Genomic DNA, 16,340 nt, shown 5'->3' on the forward strand with positions numbered 1-16,340 from the left:
CAATAAAATTGTTCCAAATTTGAGTGTGTTGGAAAGGTTGCTTTCTCTTTTGTTGTGCATGTTTTTATTACAATTCAAAGTAAGACCAGTCTGCACCACCAACCTTAACAATTTATTTTTATTCTGTTTTCACTTTAATTTGTGTTATTGTTACAATCGGTGTGCTACTTTTCTGGGAAATGTTGTACAAAATATGCTCAAAGCAGATATATAAGTACAGTGGAACTCTCAATTATTTACTGGAGACAACATTATTTCCTGCTGTTATTATTTTAAAATTATTTTTGTCTCTGCTTGACCCAGTTTATAAGACTTGTTTAAATGTCAAGCAACTATCTAAATTTTCTCTGGTGCAATATTTTTGGAGTCTAACATCAAAGTTTTTACTTTCCATTATTATGCTCATGTGCCTTTTTCTTTTTCATAGCATTTTGTTAAATATTGATACAACTCAAAAACTGGTTGTGAATGATAAGCTTTGTTCTGCACCCATGTACCTAGTTCCCACTGCTCTCATTTTGATCACATCTGCCCTTCCCTATCCATTGTTGGTAGTTTCATTTGTAGTTAGTGTAATAGCAGTAGGGGAAAACTTTGATGCAAGCTACAAACAAACTACAGAAATGCCATTTTTTTTTTCCAATTTTGTATCTTTGCCTTGGTCTCCTGTGGAGTTATCCTGCTGTAAAACTGCTTGAATTTCACCACCCAAGATTTTTCCTGAGTATGCTTTATAGGTCAAAAAGATTTGTGACATCTATTTTAGTTGTAGATATTTAACAGGAAAGTCGCATTCTTTTACCTTTGCACCACATGCTACTATATTTGACTTGAGATCACGAGTTAATTGTAAATTAAATTTAAGAAGTGATTTGTACTGGTTATCAAGCCGTGGTAAACCTCTACATGATTTCATACCATTAAATGAAATAAATGGGGCTGTAATTATGAATGGACGTTTAATTGGAGGTGTGCAATGTTGTCTATCAGGGTGTGAAAATGAGGCAGGATGTCGCAAAATTTGATAGCATGATTGGGCAATATGAAATCAAATGTAGCCCTCATGACTTATCAGGTAAGACAGAAATTTTTAAGAATCTCAGGGTATGTGATAAGCATTACGTCAGTTTATCATCCAGAGGGCACAAGCCTGCGAAGGAAAAAAGTTAATCAAAATCCCGAAGTGATACCCAGCGTGGCATTCTGAAGGTAAATCCATGTGTTGTGATGTGTTCACAATGCAGTAACGAGGTTTGCCTTTCCAGTGACATTCCCTGTAAAAGACATAAAATAAGAGTATTTGATAAACTGTTTTCAGTGGCATGCAACTTTTTAGATGAACAAAATGGTGCCTTACATATGTATGTCATGTCAGCCTTTCTTTTTGAAATCTGTTAAAATAGAGGCCGAATACAAGAAAGCAAAAACTATGTTTCAAGAAAAACGAGGATGTTCAAATCCATCAAGCTGGTCTGATCTTGCCAAAGAACATGTAAAAGTACAAGATGAATATGACCATTCCATTCCCAGATCAAATTATGCAGTTGATGAACCACAAGGCAAATATGGTTTGACCATTTCAAAATTAACAGCAGGGATTTTTAGTGAAGGTTTAAAAGAGCTTCTGAAAGAATGCCGTCCTTCAGTAAACATACATGTAGCTGAGGGATGTTATGCTCATGGGGTGCCTCAGCATGCTGATGTATATACAACCTTTCAATCTATCCTTCCAGATATCTTTCCATGGACAGCAACATTCTCAAGTTCAAAAACAACCCAGGACAATCTTTAGGTTGTCCTTTCAAAACCAAACACAGCAAATGGTGTTGAAATACCTATGTGGAAAGAAGTAACATTTTTCCTTCCCACCAAAATCTCTATTGCAAAAAATAACATTTGTCATTTCACAGTGCAGATCTTGGGCAAGAAAGTAGATTATGGTGAGCTCCCGCTTATCATCTTTCAGCCCAATATATTTAAATCTGTTATTGATATAATACTGAAAACAACTGATAACTTATGTGTTTGTCCTGGCATGAGTGATCCTACACTGGTTGATGTGGCTAAAAGAAAAAATCAAAATTTGTTATACCATGTTGATACTAATGTTATAGAAGGAAAATTTGTTAAATGCATTAGAAGCAGAAAATGCTCTAACAAACTATCAACTGAATTGAGAATAAGATGCAGTGAATGCCAGGATTTGCTACGGTCTTGCCTGCGTTGGCAAAAAACACCTTCGTCTGAACCTTCTCAATCAAAGACAGCCCATGATTCCCATACTAAACTCAGCAGTCTATCCCATGCTGAACTTATTATCAGAGCCAAAAACGGCTAGTAGTACAACAAATCCAATATCACAACAAAATCTGTCACTTATGGTGCAAGAAATGGTAAGAAGAGGTTGTAGGGTAGTTGGCGGTATTCATTGGGATGAAATGACTGTTAAGGAAGGAATAGTACTCTGCAAACGGACAGGGGAACTGATTGGATTTGAAGATTTAAATATCAGTCCTGAACTCAATCAAAGTCCAGACCACCTTGAAAACGAGAATGAGGACAATGACTCTGACAACTCATCACAATCCACTGATTCTGATACCTCCTCCATCGATTCTGACCAAGACTCCAGCCCTGAGATTATATCTCCAATGATGAAAAACCAGTTCCATCTAAAAAAGCAAAACTAATCTGCCAATTTTTCTATTGATCATTGGAGGGGGATTTTTCATGGCCACTTGCTTCTTTCCAATTAAACAAAATAAACCACCGAATTCTTTCTTCTCTTGTTTGGCAAGTATGTGAAGCCATTGGTGGTCTTAACCTTGAAAATGGAAAAAAATTGAAGTCATCTATGGTGTTTCAGATGGATCAACATATTCCTATGCATTCTTTAGTAGGGCTGGAGCACAGAACTGGGTGACATATAACCCCTTCAATGACAACAAACCAATTTGGTGGCTCTCAGATTACCCTCATATGATTAAAAAACTGAGAAACTTTGTTGTCAATCCAGATGGGAAACATTTGTTACCTGTTGTAACACGTCAGCTAACAAAGTTAACTTGGAAACACATAAAGTTGACACCGCAAACCAAAATGAGTGTCAAAAGAGCCGTCACTGTTTGCTCTCTCTATGTAGCATTAGACATCCTGAAGGGACCTTTACCCCCTGAAAGTACTGTTGGAACCCGTACTTACTTAAAACAATGCTACAAGCTATTTCAAATATTCAACAACAATTCAGAGGTTGACCCCACATGCTATAAAGAATTGATATCAATAATACTGTGGTTTGACAACTGGTAGAAACATACCAAACAGAACAGCTCACAAGCAACCGGTGGTTTAAAAGATCACTGAACAATTCATACCTTGTATCACTTTCAAAGATCTTAAAAGAACAATTAGGGCTTTTCTAGGGGTTGTTCAGTATGTGCAAATGAATCATCCAGAATTGCACATCATCCCAAAGACCATGTGCCAAGATAATGTTGAAAATTACTTTTCCCTACAAAGAGCTAGGGTATCAGGAGGTAACCAACCACTTTACAGTTTTTTGAATCATCTGCTTCTCTTGAAACTGAACTCCTTCTGTCTTCTGAGATGAAAGACCTACAAGGAACCTGTGGTTCATACGATTTGACAGCCCTTCCTAATCTTGTTTCTCTTCCCCCATCAAAACCAAAACTTATGTCTCGTGAAAACACCAAGCACTTTACTGAGAAAGAAGGATGGGAACTGTGTGCTGGTCTGTTAGCCTCTGACAGTATAATTGAGGAAACATGGGAGTTCAATGAAAACTTTCATGATGCAGCAGATAAACTACAGCCACATGTATCAAGACATGTCAAACAAACAGTAGAATACATGGATCTTTTTTCACCTACTACAATTCTACAAACTTCACAACCCATACTGACTACCCTACATGCAAAAGAAAACCATCAACATGTATCACTATTTGCTAGAAGGCTAGACTTTTATTTACGAACAAATTTATTTACTGGCAACTGGTCCAGCACTTTGTTTCTACCGGAGGAAACTTTGGCACACACTGCTCATTCCAAAGTCTCAAATTAGACTGTCTAATGAAGTTCTTTCTGCTTTTGTTAGGAAATTTACCAAACGAAGGTGTGTTACCTATTTAGCTACATTGTAGGGATGGGCTTTCACCCCTGCATGAAGAAGATGAATCGGCTGTAAGGCAAATGTTGAAAAATTTAATGTTACCTCAGATGAGAAAAAGAAACTAACAAAAACGAATTCAAGTGACACTTGTTTTCGTTGCTACAAGCAAGGTCACTGGGCATCTGAATGCCCGGAAGGGCACCAACCTGAATGGCTGGCCAAACAGAAGTGTTTCTTGTGTGGTCAACAGGGTCATTTGAGAATGGCATGTCCAAAGAAAACAAGAAATGATAAAGTAAAGACTAAAATTATCCAGAATAAGCCCCCACCGGTTAAAAGTGCATGGTACCAGGCTGGTACATCACTCACAAAGCTATTGGGTAATTTATCTGTTAAGAATCTTGAGGATTTCAAATACTACAAACCAATTTCTTCTGAATCTATAAGCACTGACAATGATCCTTTAAATTTTACAAACAAAGAAGTGCCAAGTGGTTTGATGCCCGCAAGGGTAAGATTAAATGGCAGCAAAGCTTCAACTGCACTTGGCTGGTATGGAAAAAAGGCAATGCTTGATTACTGGAATGATTTATCTAATGATATGCATGGCTCTAAAAATGAATCTAATGAATAAAACCTAGCAATGTTATGGGGCTCTATCCATGAGGACAGTGCTCTAGTAACTTACCTAACAAATTTTTTTTCAAAAAGCAAAGATGATGTCATTGTTAAAGAAACTGGCATTTGGCTTTTAAAAGATGAAAACAATCAAACTTGGCTTGGTTCCTCTCCAGATGGAATCATAGAGGAAAATGGATCTATACAAACTGTTCTAGAAGTGAAATGCCCTTTCATGGGAGGCAAACCAGTTCCATACAGGAATGTTTGTGTCAACCATCTCCCTCAAATTATGTTAGAAATGTTCTGTACATCAGCTCAACAATGTCACTATGTTGTTTGGACTCCTGTTGGTACAAAAGTCTTCCTTATAGAGAGAGATGACAATAACATAGAATTACTTTTAAATTATTTATACAAATTTTGGAATCTTGCATCTGGTGAAACACAACCAGCATGGCATGAGTACATGTATGTTTTTGGCCTTAAGCAAAGAAGCAAGGAAATTGTAACAAATAGCCCTTGCCTAAGTTTTATATCTAATTCTCTAATAACCCCAAATGTTCGGTCTCATCCTGATCTTAAGAGGTTTGAAACTACAGACAAACCGTCAAAGAGAGAACAGGTCACACAAAAATGCCAGGGTTGTAAAGATGATGAATGGAGATGCAAACTTAACCCATGTGAGGTGAGAAGAAAGAGGATGAATAATTCTTTAACTGCACAACAATTATCATACCAATCATATAAGTAGGGGTCAAATGGTGTACATAACAGCTGCCATCAAGACACCTTCCTTGAACTGATCTATCATAGTTTTTGTTCTCAAAATTTTGGTTCTCAAAATTTAAATTTGTCAGAAGGTCTTAAACAATTACTAGATTCATTTGTTTTAAGAGAAAAAGTTCAATTCCATGAAAGTAAAATGACACTGTGGAAGTGGTTAAGAGACAAAACAGCAAATGGCCACACATACTATGCATATGGAAAGGAAGCTGCACTTGATTCAATTATATATACAGGCTTTTGGAATCAATGCCTAGTGATCTTGAAGAGCAATTCTCCATCAAAACAAAATATTCACAATCTTGCAGTACTGACAGAGATCATAATTCATGCTGTACCTTTAATCATAGAGTGTTTCCAATCAGTGCTGATGATGTTATAGACAATCACCTATTGAATTCCAATGAGTTTGATGTTATTCAGGAGATTAAACACAAATTAACATTACATAACTATACACCAACATCAAAGTGCTCTGCCTAGTTAAATATGGATTCATGTAATACAATAAACTCTGATTGTTCTATCATCTCTGATCCTGTGACTTGCGGTGCAATGGTGCAGCAATCAACGACTGTGATGAACAAACCTGACATATTTTTTGTAGGGTATACAGGAAACCCTGCTAAAGGCTACATTGCCATCTTAGAAAAGGAAAACACTAACATCGAAATTAATAATTGCACATATAGATTATCTGGTATTGTCTACTTGAAATCACATCACTACTGGTGTGAAGCGTACTCCACGCAAAAAAAATTTAAAAATGGATGGTTTGTCCACAATGGTTTGTGGAATATAGCTAAGCAACCTTTGTTGGTCCAAGACCATTATTTTTGGAAAAGGAAAGTTTGTACCTCCTAATGTTAAATAATCTCACAATACCCACTGAATAATACTGGTGTCACATTCTACAAACAAAATCAGTTAAATAAAAATTATATAATCAAAGAAATTGTACAGAAATATAAAATCCTGCTTTCTTTAAATGACAATAAGGCCAAAATGGAAAACATTAAAGCAATTCTCCAGTATCACGTCTTGATAACACCAAGCATGAAATTAAACAGAATTAAAGCTCACTAAATAAAGTTGCAAACTCCATATTAAAGTGCATGCACTTTTTGTCATCGGCCACTTATAATTATTAAAACAATGTAGACATTAGGAATCATTTTCTTTAGTGAAAAAGCCAAGACAGAATATTATTATGATTCAAAAAATAGCAAAAAGGAAAAAGGTTTAGAACAAAACACTTCCAGAAATTTTTAAAGTCTGACATACTTAAAATTAATTAAGCTTCTCACTAGAGTAAAAATTAATATACTTCAGTTTGCACGTTTGATGCACACTTTCACCTCATAAACGACAAAAGTCGGGTTTTAGAAATAGCAGAGCATGTTAAGGTTAGACGTAAGCGCATATTTGCTGTAAAATGTAAATTATAATTATAATTTTTTTTCCATAAGCTTAATTAGGCATGAACTTACACTGTATGCGGCGCCTCTTTCTCCATTGCCACTCCAACTTTGAACTTTGAAGGGATTGATATGAAGAACCACGAGCGCTGGAGGGCTGAAATTCGGAATACACAAAGCCCTGCATATCTTTTGCCGAACCTCCTATTCCTGTGTCACAACAACAGTGCGTTGCTGTGTTCTTGTCCTCGAAAGTTCAACCGGCTAACAGACTTGCTCGATAAAATTCCTTGTTGGTAGCAAGTTTCAGTCGAATTATCGAGCTATTGAATGTTTTTGGCTCACACAAAATACCAAATTTAACTAACTAAATATAGTAGAAACTTCACCATTACCGATTACAGTAAATGAATCAGTTTTTCCAACGAAAATCCTACATTTTCAACGTCTCTTCAAATGCCACTTTGCGTGCCATTTTGAATTTCATTTAAGCGAAATGTGACGACATACTGCCAGTGATGACTCGACCAATGTTAACCTTGGAGACGCCCCCTCCCTCCTGACTTCGGTCAATCATCTCCACAAGTGGTGCACTATTAAAACCAAAGGTCTTGGTGCCCAGAAGGTTATGGAGAAATTGGAGCTAAATCAAAGGAAACAAAAGTACTATTTTGACCGGCGGACCAAAGCCCTCCCCTTTTTGGAGACAGGTGATGGGATAAGGGTGCGAATGGGGAACAGTTGGAACCGGGAGGGGTCGTGAAACACGTAGAAACGCCCAGATCTTACGAAATCCAAACAGATGAAGGAAGAAAATACCGTCGAAATCGAAGAATGTTGATAAAATCTCCAGAAGACAATCATTCATCACTAGACAGCCCATTTGCTTCTAACTCACCGACATCCAGTACACAGGAATGCCCACATTCCAAGGAACTGGTGGACAAAGTGAGTCCATTAGATTAGTGGAGGGGCCTACAGCAACATTTCCTCAGCCTGAGTAACTGTGCTCTACAGATGAAGATATTGAAGAGACAACCATGTACTTCCAGTGGTAGAGTTGTTCGGAAGCCACTGCGTTTCAAGGATTATGTTCTGGGGTGAAGAGCACTGTCTAAGTATTGACGTTGGCAGTCTTGAACAGTTGCATTAATTTGCTAGTTGTTGTTGCTATGTGACTCAATGACGTTTTGTACAGTTTTTCAATCTTTCTTTTCTTGCATGTTTGTTTTGTTTTTCTTTTAAGGGGAAGGTTGTAATGATTAACGGTAGTATTTGTATGGACATGCGCACTGCGCGGGGTCTGGAAGCCATTAATGCTCACTTTGTATCTCTGTTTTGTCTGCTTACATCGACCTAAAATAACGAGATTATAACAGTCTGTCTCTGGCTATTAACATGCTCCCAAAACACATAATAATACTGATTTTTCTTGCCGTCGTCATTACTAAAGCAAATTTCTGGAGACGTCGCCGCCGTAGCTGCTCGCAATCAAACTGCCAAATGAGTTCGTGGTCGTCATGGTCAACATGCAGTGCCCAATTATGTGGAATCCAAGGCAGCCAGAAGAGGTCAAGGCATGTGAGAATTACACCGAGTTGCGGTGGAAAAGCTTGTCCTTCAAACAAGCAAGAGACTAGGTCATGTTATGGAACAGCCGCAGTTAACTGTGTATACTCTTCGTGGTCGAAATGGAGTAGCTGCTCCTTGTTGCAGTGCGGGGATTACCAATCAAGCAGACGGCACATCATAGCAAGAGAACAATGCGGCGGATCTCCTTGTAATATGACGACCCTACGCAAAACTCGGCCATGTAATCCAACCTTTTGCGTCAACCAGGGTACCCTATTAAACGGAAAGTGCGTTTGCAAGCCAGGCTTCAATGGGAGCTGTTGTCAGTATAACCGTAAGTGGGTAAAGTTTCCTTAACTCTCTTATACGTTCTGGGGTATTAGGGGCTTTTATTTTTCGATTTCTATAGTTATTTTCAGTCATGATTAATTTATGGGATGTGTTGTCGGACCAGGACCGGGTGTATCTCAGAATGCCCTTAAGCATTGCTAATATACTGTTAGTAGAAATTAGTATTCTTTAGGCAACGAGGACACCTTATAAGCTGCACTTTCACCACGATAGCATTAGTTCACGCATTGATTTACGATAAATCAAAGAACTGAGCATCCCAATGAATTTAACTTTCGAATACAGCTGCCTTACCAGCGACGGGCTTCTGAAAATCGAAGGCTGTCAAGAAGTGCGTGCGTGCCATTATCTTCCCATTTCCCAGTTTTGAATCAATTTCCTTGATCGTAAAGCGTCTTACGTTTACACCTTTGAACTGTCCGAAGTTTAATACACACAGTTTATTGTCACGCAAAAAAATAATAATAATAATAAATAGAAGAAAAAAAATTTCGAAACCGTTCCATTTAAAAGGCCATGACCTTGGAATGTTTAGAAAACAAATTTATTAACCACCTTTCCAATTCTTAGGTCTGTGCACGCGGTACATCATTTCTGAGTTGTTTGTCGTAGCGTTTCACGCAACTTAATAAAGTTTTGTATGGAGACACTAAGTGATCCACCAATATGGTGCCCGGTAATGGCCGAAAACACTTGGAGTTCACTTTGCGACATGAGATAAAATACATGTGTATGAACACATAATGTACTTGAAAGGCTCAAACTGCTGAAATACATAGGGTTATACAATGTTTTCAACCAAATAGCGTTGTATCATGATATCACGCAAGGTAAAAAGTCGTTACGGAACTGGAAACTTAGAAAAATATTTATTTCTAGGTCCATCTATATAAGCTTTCTATCTATTTCTGTAATATAGAATTCTGTAATATAGAACTAGCTAAGCCTAAAAGTGGAGCTCCCGGGCTATTTATTCTCACTGGCCTTACTTTAAACAACGAATTTACGGGATACTGATCAGATTTGAAGTTTTTTGTTTGGCCTTGACGAAAAGCTATCAAATAAAGGAAACCAAACCAAACAATATAAAACGAGTTAAAAGAAGAAGAGGTGGAAAAATAATAAATATCCCCTAACATAGGAAGTTTACGAGACGAGTGTACCGCCATACACCCTGCAAGCAGAGCTTTTACTGGGTTGCCAGTATGGCAATCCCAGTCGGAACTGGGTGGGGATTGTTTGTTTTATTTTTCTTATTTATTATTGTTATTTTTTTCCATGTCGGTAAAAGTCTTGCCTGTCACTCCCCTGCTAAATGGTATCGTTGTGCATAGAGCCTTCTGCTCGTATTTTCTTAGGATAAAGAGGGTAGTGGAAATGCGTAGATTTCTCTGGTGGACACAGTAGAATGATAAACTTAACCCGGCAATGGCGTCGAAAGCCATGTAACGCAAATGGCGTTTTAGTGGCCTTTATGAATTCATCATGTTTTATGATATGTGTGCTGGATAGTTTTTATGGCAATAGTAAAGCATTTTCTTGTTATTCAAGGAAAAGGTCCTTCAGGAAAGGGTTTGAAACTGAAGTACATGGTAATTTGACACGATTGAGTTTCTTGTCTTCACGCACGCAATGAAATAGGAAGAGGTTTTCGCCTCTAAGAGCAAATATGTTGTTTGTTTCAAAAAAATGTTCGCTGGAAAAGGTGGCCTTTATGAATTCATCATGTTTTATAATGTGCGAGCTTAACTGGATAGTTTTTATGGCAACGGTAAAGCATTTTCGTGTCAAAATGAGGTTAGCGTTTTTCTGTTGTGCTAACTTAGTTAAATATTAATATACATTCTGCCTCGTGAGTTTGTTATTCTCGTTAACCAGCAATGGCGTCGAAAGTCATTGCAACGCAAATAGCGTTTTAGTGCATCTTATGTTGTTTGTTTCAATAAAATGTTTCGCTGGAAAAGGATTCTGTGATATTTTCTGCCTTTGTGAATTATAATATCATGTTGTGTATTGAATTTTCGAGGTTAAGGTTGAAACGTGATACGGGAGGATATTTTTAGTATTGCTCTGTAAGCAGGAAAGGTTTCATGAAAATAAACAGGTCTGTTGGAAGCGTGCTTGAGTTTCAACAAAATGAGTCCCAAAATCAGCAAAAAATTGTGACGCCGGTGAGTAATAAAGTAGCTGCTATTTCCAAAATGATGGAATTACCTGGTGATAAATAACGTCGTCTTGGAGAGTAAATTTTTGACTTTGCAGAAACAATGGTGGGCGATTGTGATCTTTGTTTTGAATTCGCTCATTTATTGTCAAACTTTATAACACTTGACAGAAAAAGAAACTTACGAAAACACGGTATCTTGCCATCATTTGACACAGATGCTTCACTGTTTGGCAAGTAAACATGCCGCGGTAACTTAATCACGGCGCCCGCTGAATTCCGGCGATGTCACTTTCGATTTTGCGATTTATTTGTGCAGCCAAAACGTACAATAACAGAATTGAACGTAGCAAAAATCTCCCAAAATGTTTGTCGCTGATCGTAACTTTTCATATTCTATATTCACGGTTCAAAATTAATGTGGTTTTCATGTCGTAAATATGTTATTCTCGAGCGACCGTCCTGGAAACTTCCTTCTGCTCTTTCTAAAAACTGTGTATCAATTTACTTTGGTGTCCCAAAAATGGTGTCCCATTTACTTTGGTTCAGCCACAAATTCACAGATTGCGGATATGGAACGATTTTCCAAGCCACGAAAGTTCATTTGCTTTAATTAATTAATCACGCAAATAAAGCAGTTGTTACTGAAATCCAGGCTTGAAAGATGGTGTTTTCTTAAAAAATTGATTTTCACTTCTCCTTGAAACAATATTTGTCTTATGGCACTCCACGTTGAGGTATACCGAAAATCAAAAACATGAAACAAACAGCGGCTACAAACATAATGATAAAGCCCATTTTACTTTTGACTTGACGTTTCGATGCTACAACATACATCTTCAGAAGTGACGGTTAAACAAATTCAAATATGATATATATAAAACTAAGAAGACTGTAACTAGAGAGAATAAGATAAAAATAATAAGATAAATAGATAGCAGTGAAAACTGACCGTTTAGTAAAGCCACAGTTTTTCACTGCCGCCAGCGTTTTCGTTTAACGCTGGTTTAAGGTCACGTATTAATAAAGTTCCTTTATTTTAAAATGTAAATCAGTCTACGACACAGCCCGTTTCAGTGGATAAGTGCCGTGTCTTGGCTTTGATTGACGAAGAGGAGAGGAAGACAATTAGGCCTTTGCCTTTTTGATCGCGAGGCCTTTTCCGCGCTCTTTTAGCCGTCTAAGAGGTAAGTGTGAGGGTAGAAGCAGTCCCAGACATAATTGTTGGGACACTTCTGCCTCTTCCTTCCATCTCAATGTTGGTGTGAAAGATTTGGTGACTGAACTGCGATAAACAACATTGAGAGGGGAGGGAAAGCACGAGAAGGGAGTAGAGGACGTTTGCATGAAGTGTCCCAACTAATTATGTCTGAGACTGAGGCTTATTGAAACGTTCGGCTGAGAGGGACGACCTTTGCATTTCTTGTATAGATATGATGGCGTCCAAAATTCTGGAGCCTCGGACTGTGAAACGCGATGCTGTTCAAATGTAACGAAATTTCTGAAAGATAGGAGACGCAGAGTTGGTACAGAATCGTCATCCAACAGACGTTTTTGATATCTCACCATAGAACGCTTTTGTTTATGACATGAGCGCATTTGTTTTTGTTATGATTAATTCTTTACATATCATCAGTGAGACATATGTAAACCGAACCAACTATGACGTTGCGGCTATTTACTGGGTTGCCCTATGGGAAACCCAGTCGGAAAATAGGTAGATTTCCGTTTTAGTATTTTTTTCCGTGTCGGTAAAAGTCTTGCCTGTTACTCCCCGGGTGAGTGGTGCCTTTGTGCATAGAGCCTTCTGCGCGTATTTCAGGTATTTTCTTAGGATCGAGAGGGTAGTGGAAATGCGTAGATTTCTTTGGTGGACACAGGAGAATCCTTAACTTAGCCTGTAATGGCGTCGAAAGTCATGAAACGCGAATGGCGTTTTAGTGGATCCTTAAACAAAATATACCCTTATGGAGCTCAATAATGGAAAGTCAGTTGGATAAACTAGGCAGGCGATGAAAACCCAACACCTGGGATCTCAAAAGCGACGAGTAATGGACTTCGACAACAAGCTATCGCCCGTCGAGCCGAAATCAAAGCGAGCTTTATTTCTAAAATAATATTTCACCAAGTGTGCTGTTATGTAGAACACTGAAACCAAATGGAAAATTCTCTGGTAACTTATGGGTTCTACAAAGACAGAGAACGAATCGAACACCTTACGTGGTTCTTCATGGAAACGGTTTGATCCTGAAATTTAGTTTGTTGCAATATTGCGCATATTTGACACGATTGAGTTTCTTCTCTTCACGCACGTAATGAAATAGAAGGGGTTTTTGCCTCTAATGGCAAATATGTTGTTTGTTTAAAAAAATTGTTCGCTGGAAAAGGTGGCCTTTATGAATTCATCATGTTTTATGATATGCGAGCTTAACTGGATAGTTTTTATGGCAATAGTAATGCATTTTCTTGTCAAAATGAGATTAGCGTCTTTCTGGTGTTAACTGAATTAAATCGTGAGTTTGTATTTGCCGTTTGCCGCGTAACCTTGATTTCCACTCTCAAAATTACCTCCAGAATCTACTTTTTGCGTAGAATAAGCATTTAGAATGATGTTCTTGTCTTCTGTGGTGATACTAACGGTTCGGAAACATTTTGTGAAAAAATATTTATAACGGATCACACGCGCAACTTGATCGCCCGATTATGCATAACATCCACTTGGCCGTTTGACATCCCATTGAAAAAAACTCGTAAAATATTCGCGGACGGGTCGATTTCTCCGAATTGAGAAAGATTTTAGACAATAACTAAAAATTCCTGAGTTAAGCGTTTTGTCATTGTAGTGTAAAGCCAAGAAATGAAGTTTATTTGGGAAGCCAACAATATTTCTTTAACAACCTTGGTTGTTAATCCAATTTATTGCTACGACTTGCTAGTGCGAAGATTGTTTACATGAAAGTCACGTTTTTGCGAAATTTGAGTGTGATGAGATAGTAACAAACTTCATAATTATTTGACCATTTCTTCTACTTTTGTGCTTGTCAGCATTGTGATTTGCGATAATTCGCAAGTCTGTTTTTTGTATCTCATAGATGTTTAGATTTTCAATTAAATGGCTCGCGATTGTGTAAATAGTTCACCCTGAAGTCAAAATACATACGTTTCTCAGGAACCCGACGAGTAATGGACTTCGACAACAGTCTTTCGCCCGTCGAGCCGTAATAAAAGTGAGCCCGTAGTTCTAATATTGTAATAAGTATGGTGTTTTGTACAACACTGAAATAAAATTTTATTAATTATTGTTAGTCAAAATTGATTTGAAAGAAAGCTTGTTGCTATATTCGCTTGATAATTCAAGTAAAGGGTTTTTCAGCAAAGGGTTTGATGCTGAACACTGGTGGGAAATTTATGTAGTCGCGGTTTTGACACGCGTGTTGGCAGCTTGTTTGCACGCACGCAATGAAATGGGAAGTTTTTTCTTCATGTCACAAAATTTGGCTCAATTTTTCAACCGTGGAAGCACTGAGAGTCTGAGGCACAGTAAAATATTTGTTAACCACAAGTGCCAATCACACCAAAATAAACACCAAATACTCCGACTAAAAATAGTGATTAAATTTTCTTGATTGACATTTTCCTTCAAATCATCATAATCATGGCATGTAAATTGACAAATCTGTCGGATTTCACCTCTGACAAAATTTTGTCCTGCTCCCAGGCAGGACGACGGCGTCTCGAAAGTTTGGTAAGCCTTTACAAAATAATCACCGGTCGCACTTGTCTCAAAATAAACAACACTTTGCCCAGTGCGTACGGGCCCTTTCCATGATTGCCTCATAAAGAAAGAAATCTGTCAATCATTAGAAAACCGTTACGAGTATGCGACATGCGAGGTTGTTTTTTGCCGTGGTGATTTGGCTATGAATTATGAAATCATTTTTCGATAATGTTTATGAGCTGTTAGCTTTGCTTTTCGGCAGTACAGAGTTAAAACAATCCATTTCTGTTCCTTCTGAATCTGTTGTTACGCTTTATGTGTATCATCTCGAGAACGTGATCAGCTATGTTTGCGGAATGGAGAACATTTGCGGTGTCAGCAACCACTTGACATGCGAAATAAAATTGCTGATCATGATTGGAGGATTTCGATCGTCAGCATAATGCCTTGTTGACAGGCAGAATCACATGATTGAGAAGAACCATTTCATTGTCACTCCTGCGCGATCAAATTGTCGTGAAGTTAGTTGCCGTATACCAGAGTTAGTGGACATTGCGTGTTTTGTCGCCATGTGGCTTTTTGTTGTATTGAGTTTCTTGCTGGGAACGCTCAAACCGCTCACTTATGCACACGCCGTTCGCGGTAGACCCACACTAAAAGATGTCATTGAGCGAATGTTTTGGCTTGGGTCGGTCCGCGAACTGAGAGAAAGCTATATTGAGAACAAATGTGTACTAAATGACCAAATATATGAGAATCATGATATGAACTACACTGATATGAACTGCTTTGAAACCAAATACCAAACAAAAAAAGCCCAGAACTGTGAAAGCCTCCAAGAGAAGAAAGTTGGTGAGCACAAAGTCAGTACTGATGCCATCGAGTCGCAGAAAGATAGTATGCTGAGCCGGATGCATTTAGTTAAAATTCTGAAAAAGAAGGTGAATTTTCTATCCATTTGTATTATTATGGCTGTTTGTTTTCTGCTATTACTGAATTTCTGTGTATTTCGAGCTGTAATGCTATTTCATATTCAACTATTTGTATCGTTTGGAATCATCCTCACTAATGTTGTCAGCATTTTGTACCATGCTTGGTGCAGCGTTTTATGTTTGGATGAACCTATTTTGAATGCATTCAATGACTGTGACCTATTTGAGAAAGGCGCACAGCTGTCTGTTGTTGTCGATGTTGATAATGAAGAATCAATAAATGACTTGCAACTTCCATCTCGTTATGCTAAGTTTGTTTATTGTAAATGTTTAAAAGGGCGTCGCCACGTTGTTCAAAAGGATGGAGAACCAAGCAGAATTTCAGTGAAACAGCTGACGCGAGCCTTACAGGAGAACATATTTGAGAATGCCGCACAGCCATGTGTTGTTGTCGATATTGATAATAAAGAATCAGTAAATGACTTGCAACTTCGATCTCGTTATGCTAAGTTTGTTTATTGTATATGTGTAGGAGGGCGTCAACAGAGGGACCGAGAACCAAGCAGAATTCCAGTGAAACAGCTATCACGAGCCTTGCATAAGAGCAGATCTTTCAGGAAATTAGTTCGAAAATATATTAAAAAGAACGT

At 37.9% G+C, this 16,340-nt stretch overlaps 2 protein-coding genes and 1 long non-coding RNA gene across 10 annotated transcripts in view; 2 read left to right on the plus strand and 1 right to left on the minus strand.

Moving 5' to 3' along the window:
• The window catches only part of LOC138007094 (uncharacterized), a 14,008-nt gene extending 6,575 nt beyond the window's left edge, over positions 1–7,433 (minus strand). Inside the window, exons 1-3 of one of the 2 annotated variants that reach the window (XR_011123995.1) lie at positions 7,026–7,433; positions 5,874–5,925; positions 1–5,096 (exon numbers count right to left, since the gene is read on the minus strand). The exon at positions 1–5,096 is cut by the window's left edge and continues 1,628 nt beyond it. This is a non-coding gene — a long non-coding RNA (uncharacterized lncRNA). Of the gene's footprint in view, positions 5,926–7,025 lie in introns of both variants that reach the window. The other variant, XR_011123994.1, reaches the window with a different exon arrangement.
• The window catches only part of LOC138007093 (centrosomal protein of 83 kDa-like), a 622,454-nt gene that overhangs the window by 393,310 nt on the left and 212,804 nt on the right, over positions 1–16,340 (plus strand). The gene's annotated exons all lie outside the window — the stretch shown is intronic.
• Positions 7,651–16,340, plus strand: part of LOC138008560 (von Willebrand factor D and EGF domain-containing protein-like) — a 104,464-nt gene continuing 95,774 nt past the window's right edge. Inside the window, exons 1-2 of the mRNA XM_068855881.1 lie at positions 7,651–7,901; positions 8,407–8,859. Coding sequence (XP_068711982.1) covers positions 7,871–7,901; positions 8,407–8,859 — 484 coding nt within the window. The 5' untranslated portion in view covers positions 7,651–7,870. The remainder of the gene's footprint in view (positions 7,902–8,406; positions 8,860–16,340) is intronic.

The sequence above is a fragment of the Montipora foliosa genome, chromosome 6 (genome assembly GCF_036669935.1).
Source record: "Montipora foliosa isolate CH-2021 chromosome 6, ASM3666993v2, whole genome shotgun sequence".
Lineage (NCBI taxonomy): Eukaryota > Metazoa > Cnidaria > Anthozoa > Scleractinia > Acroporidae > Montipora > Montipora foliosa.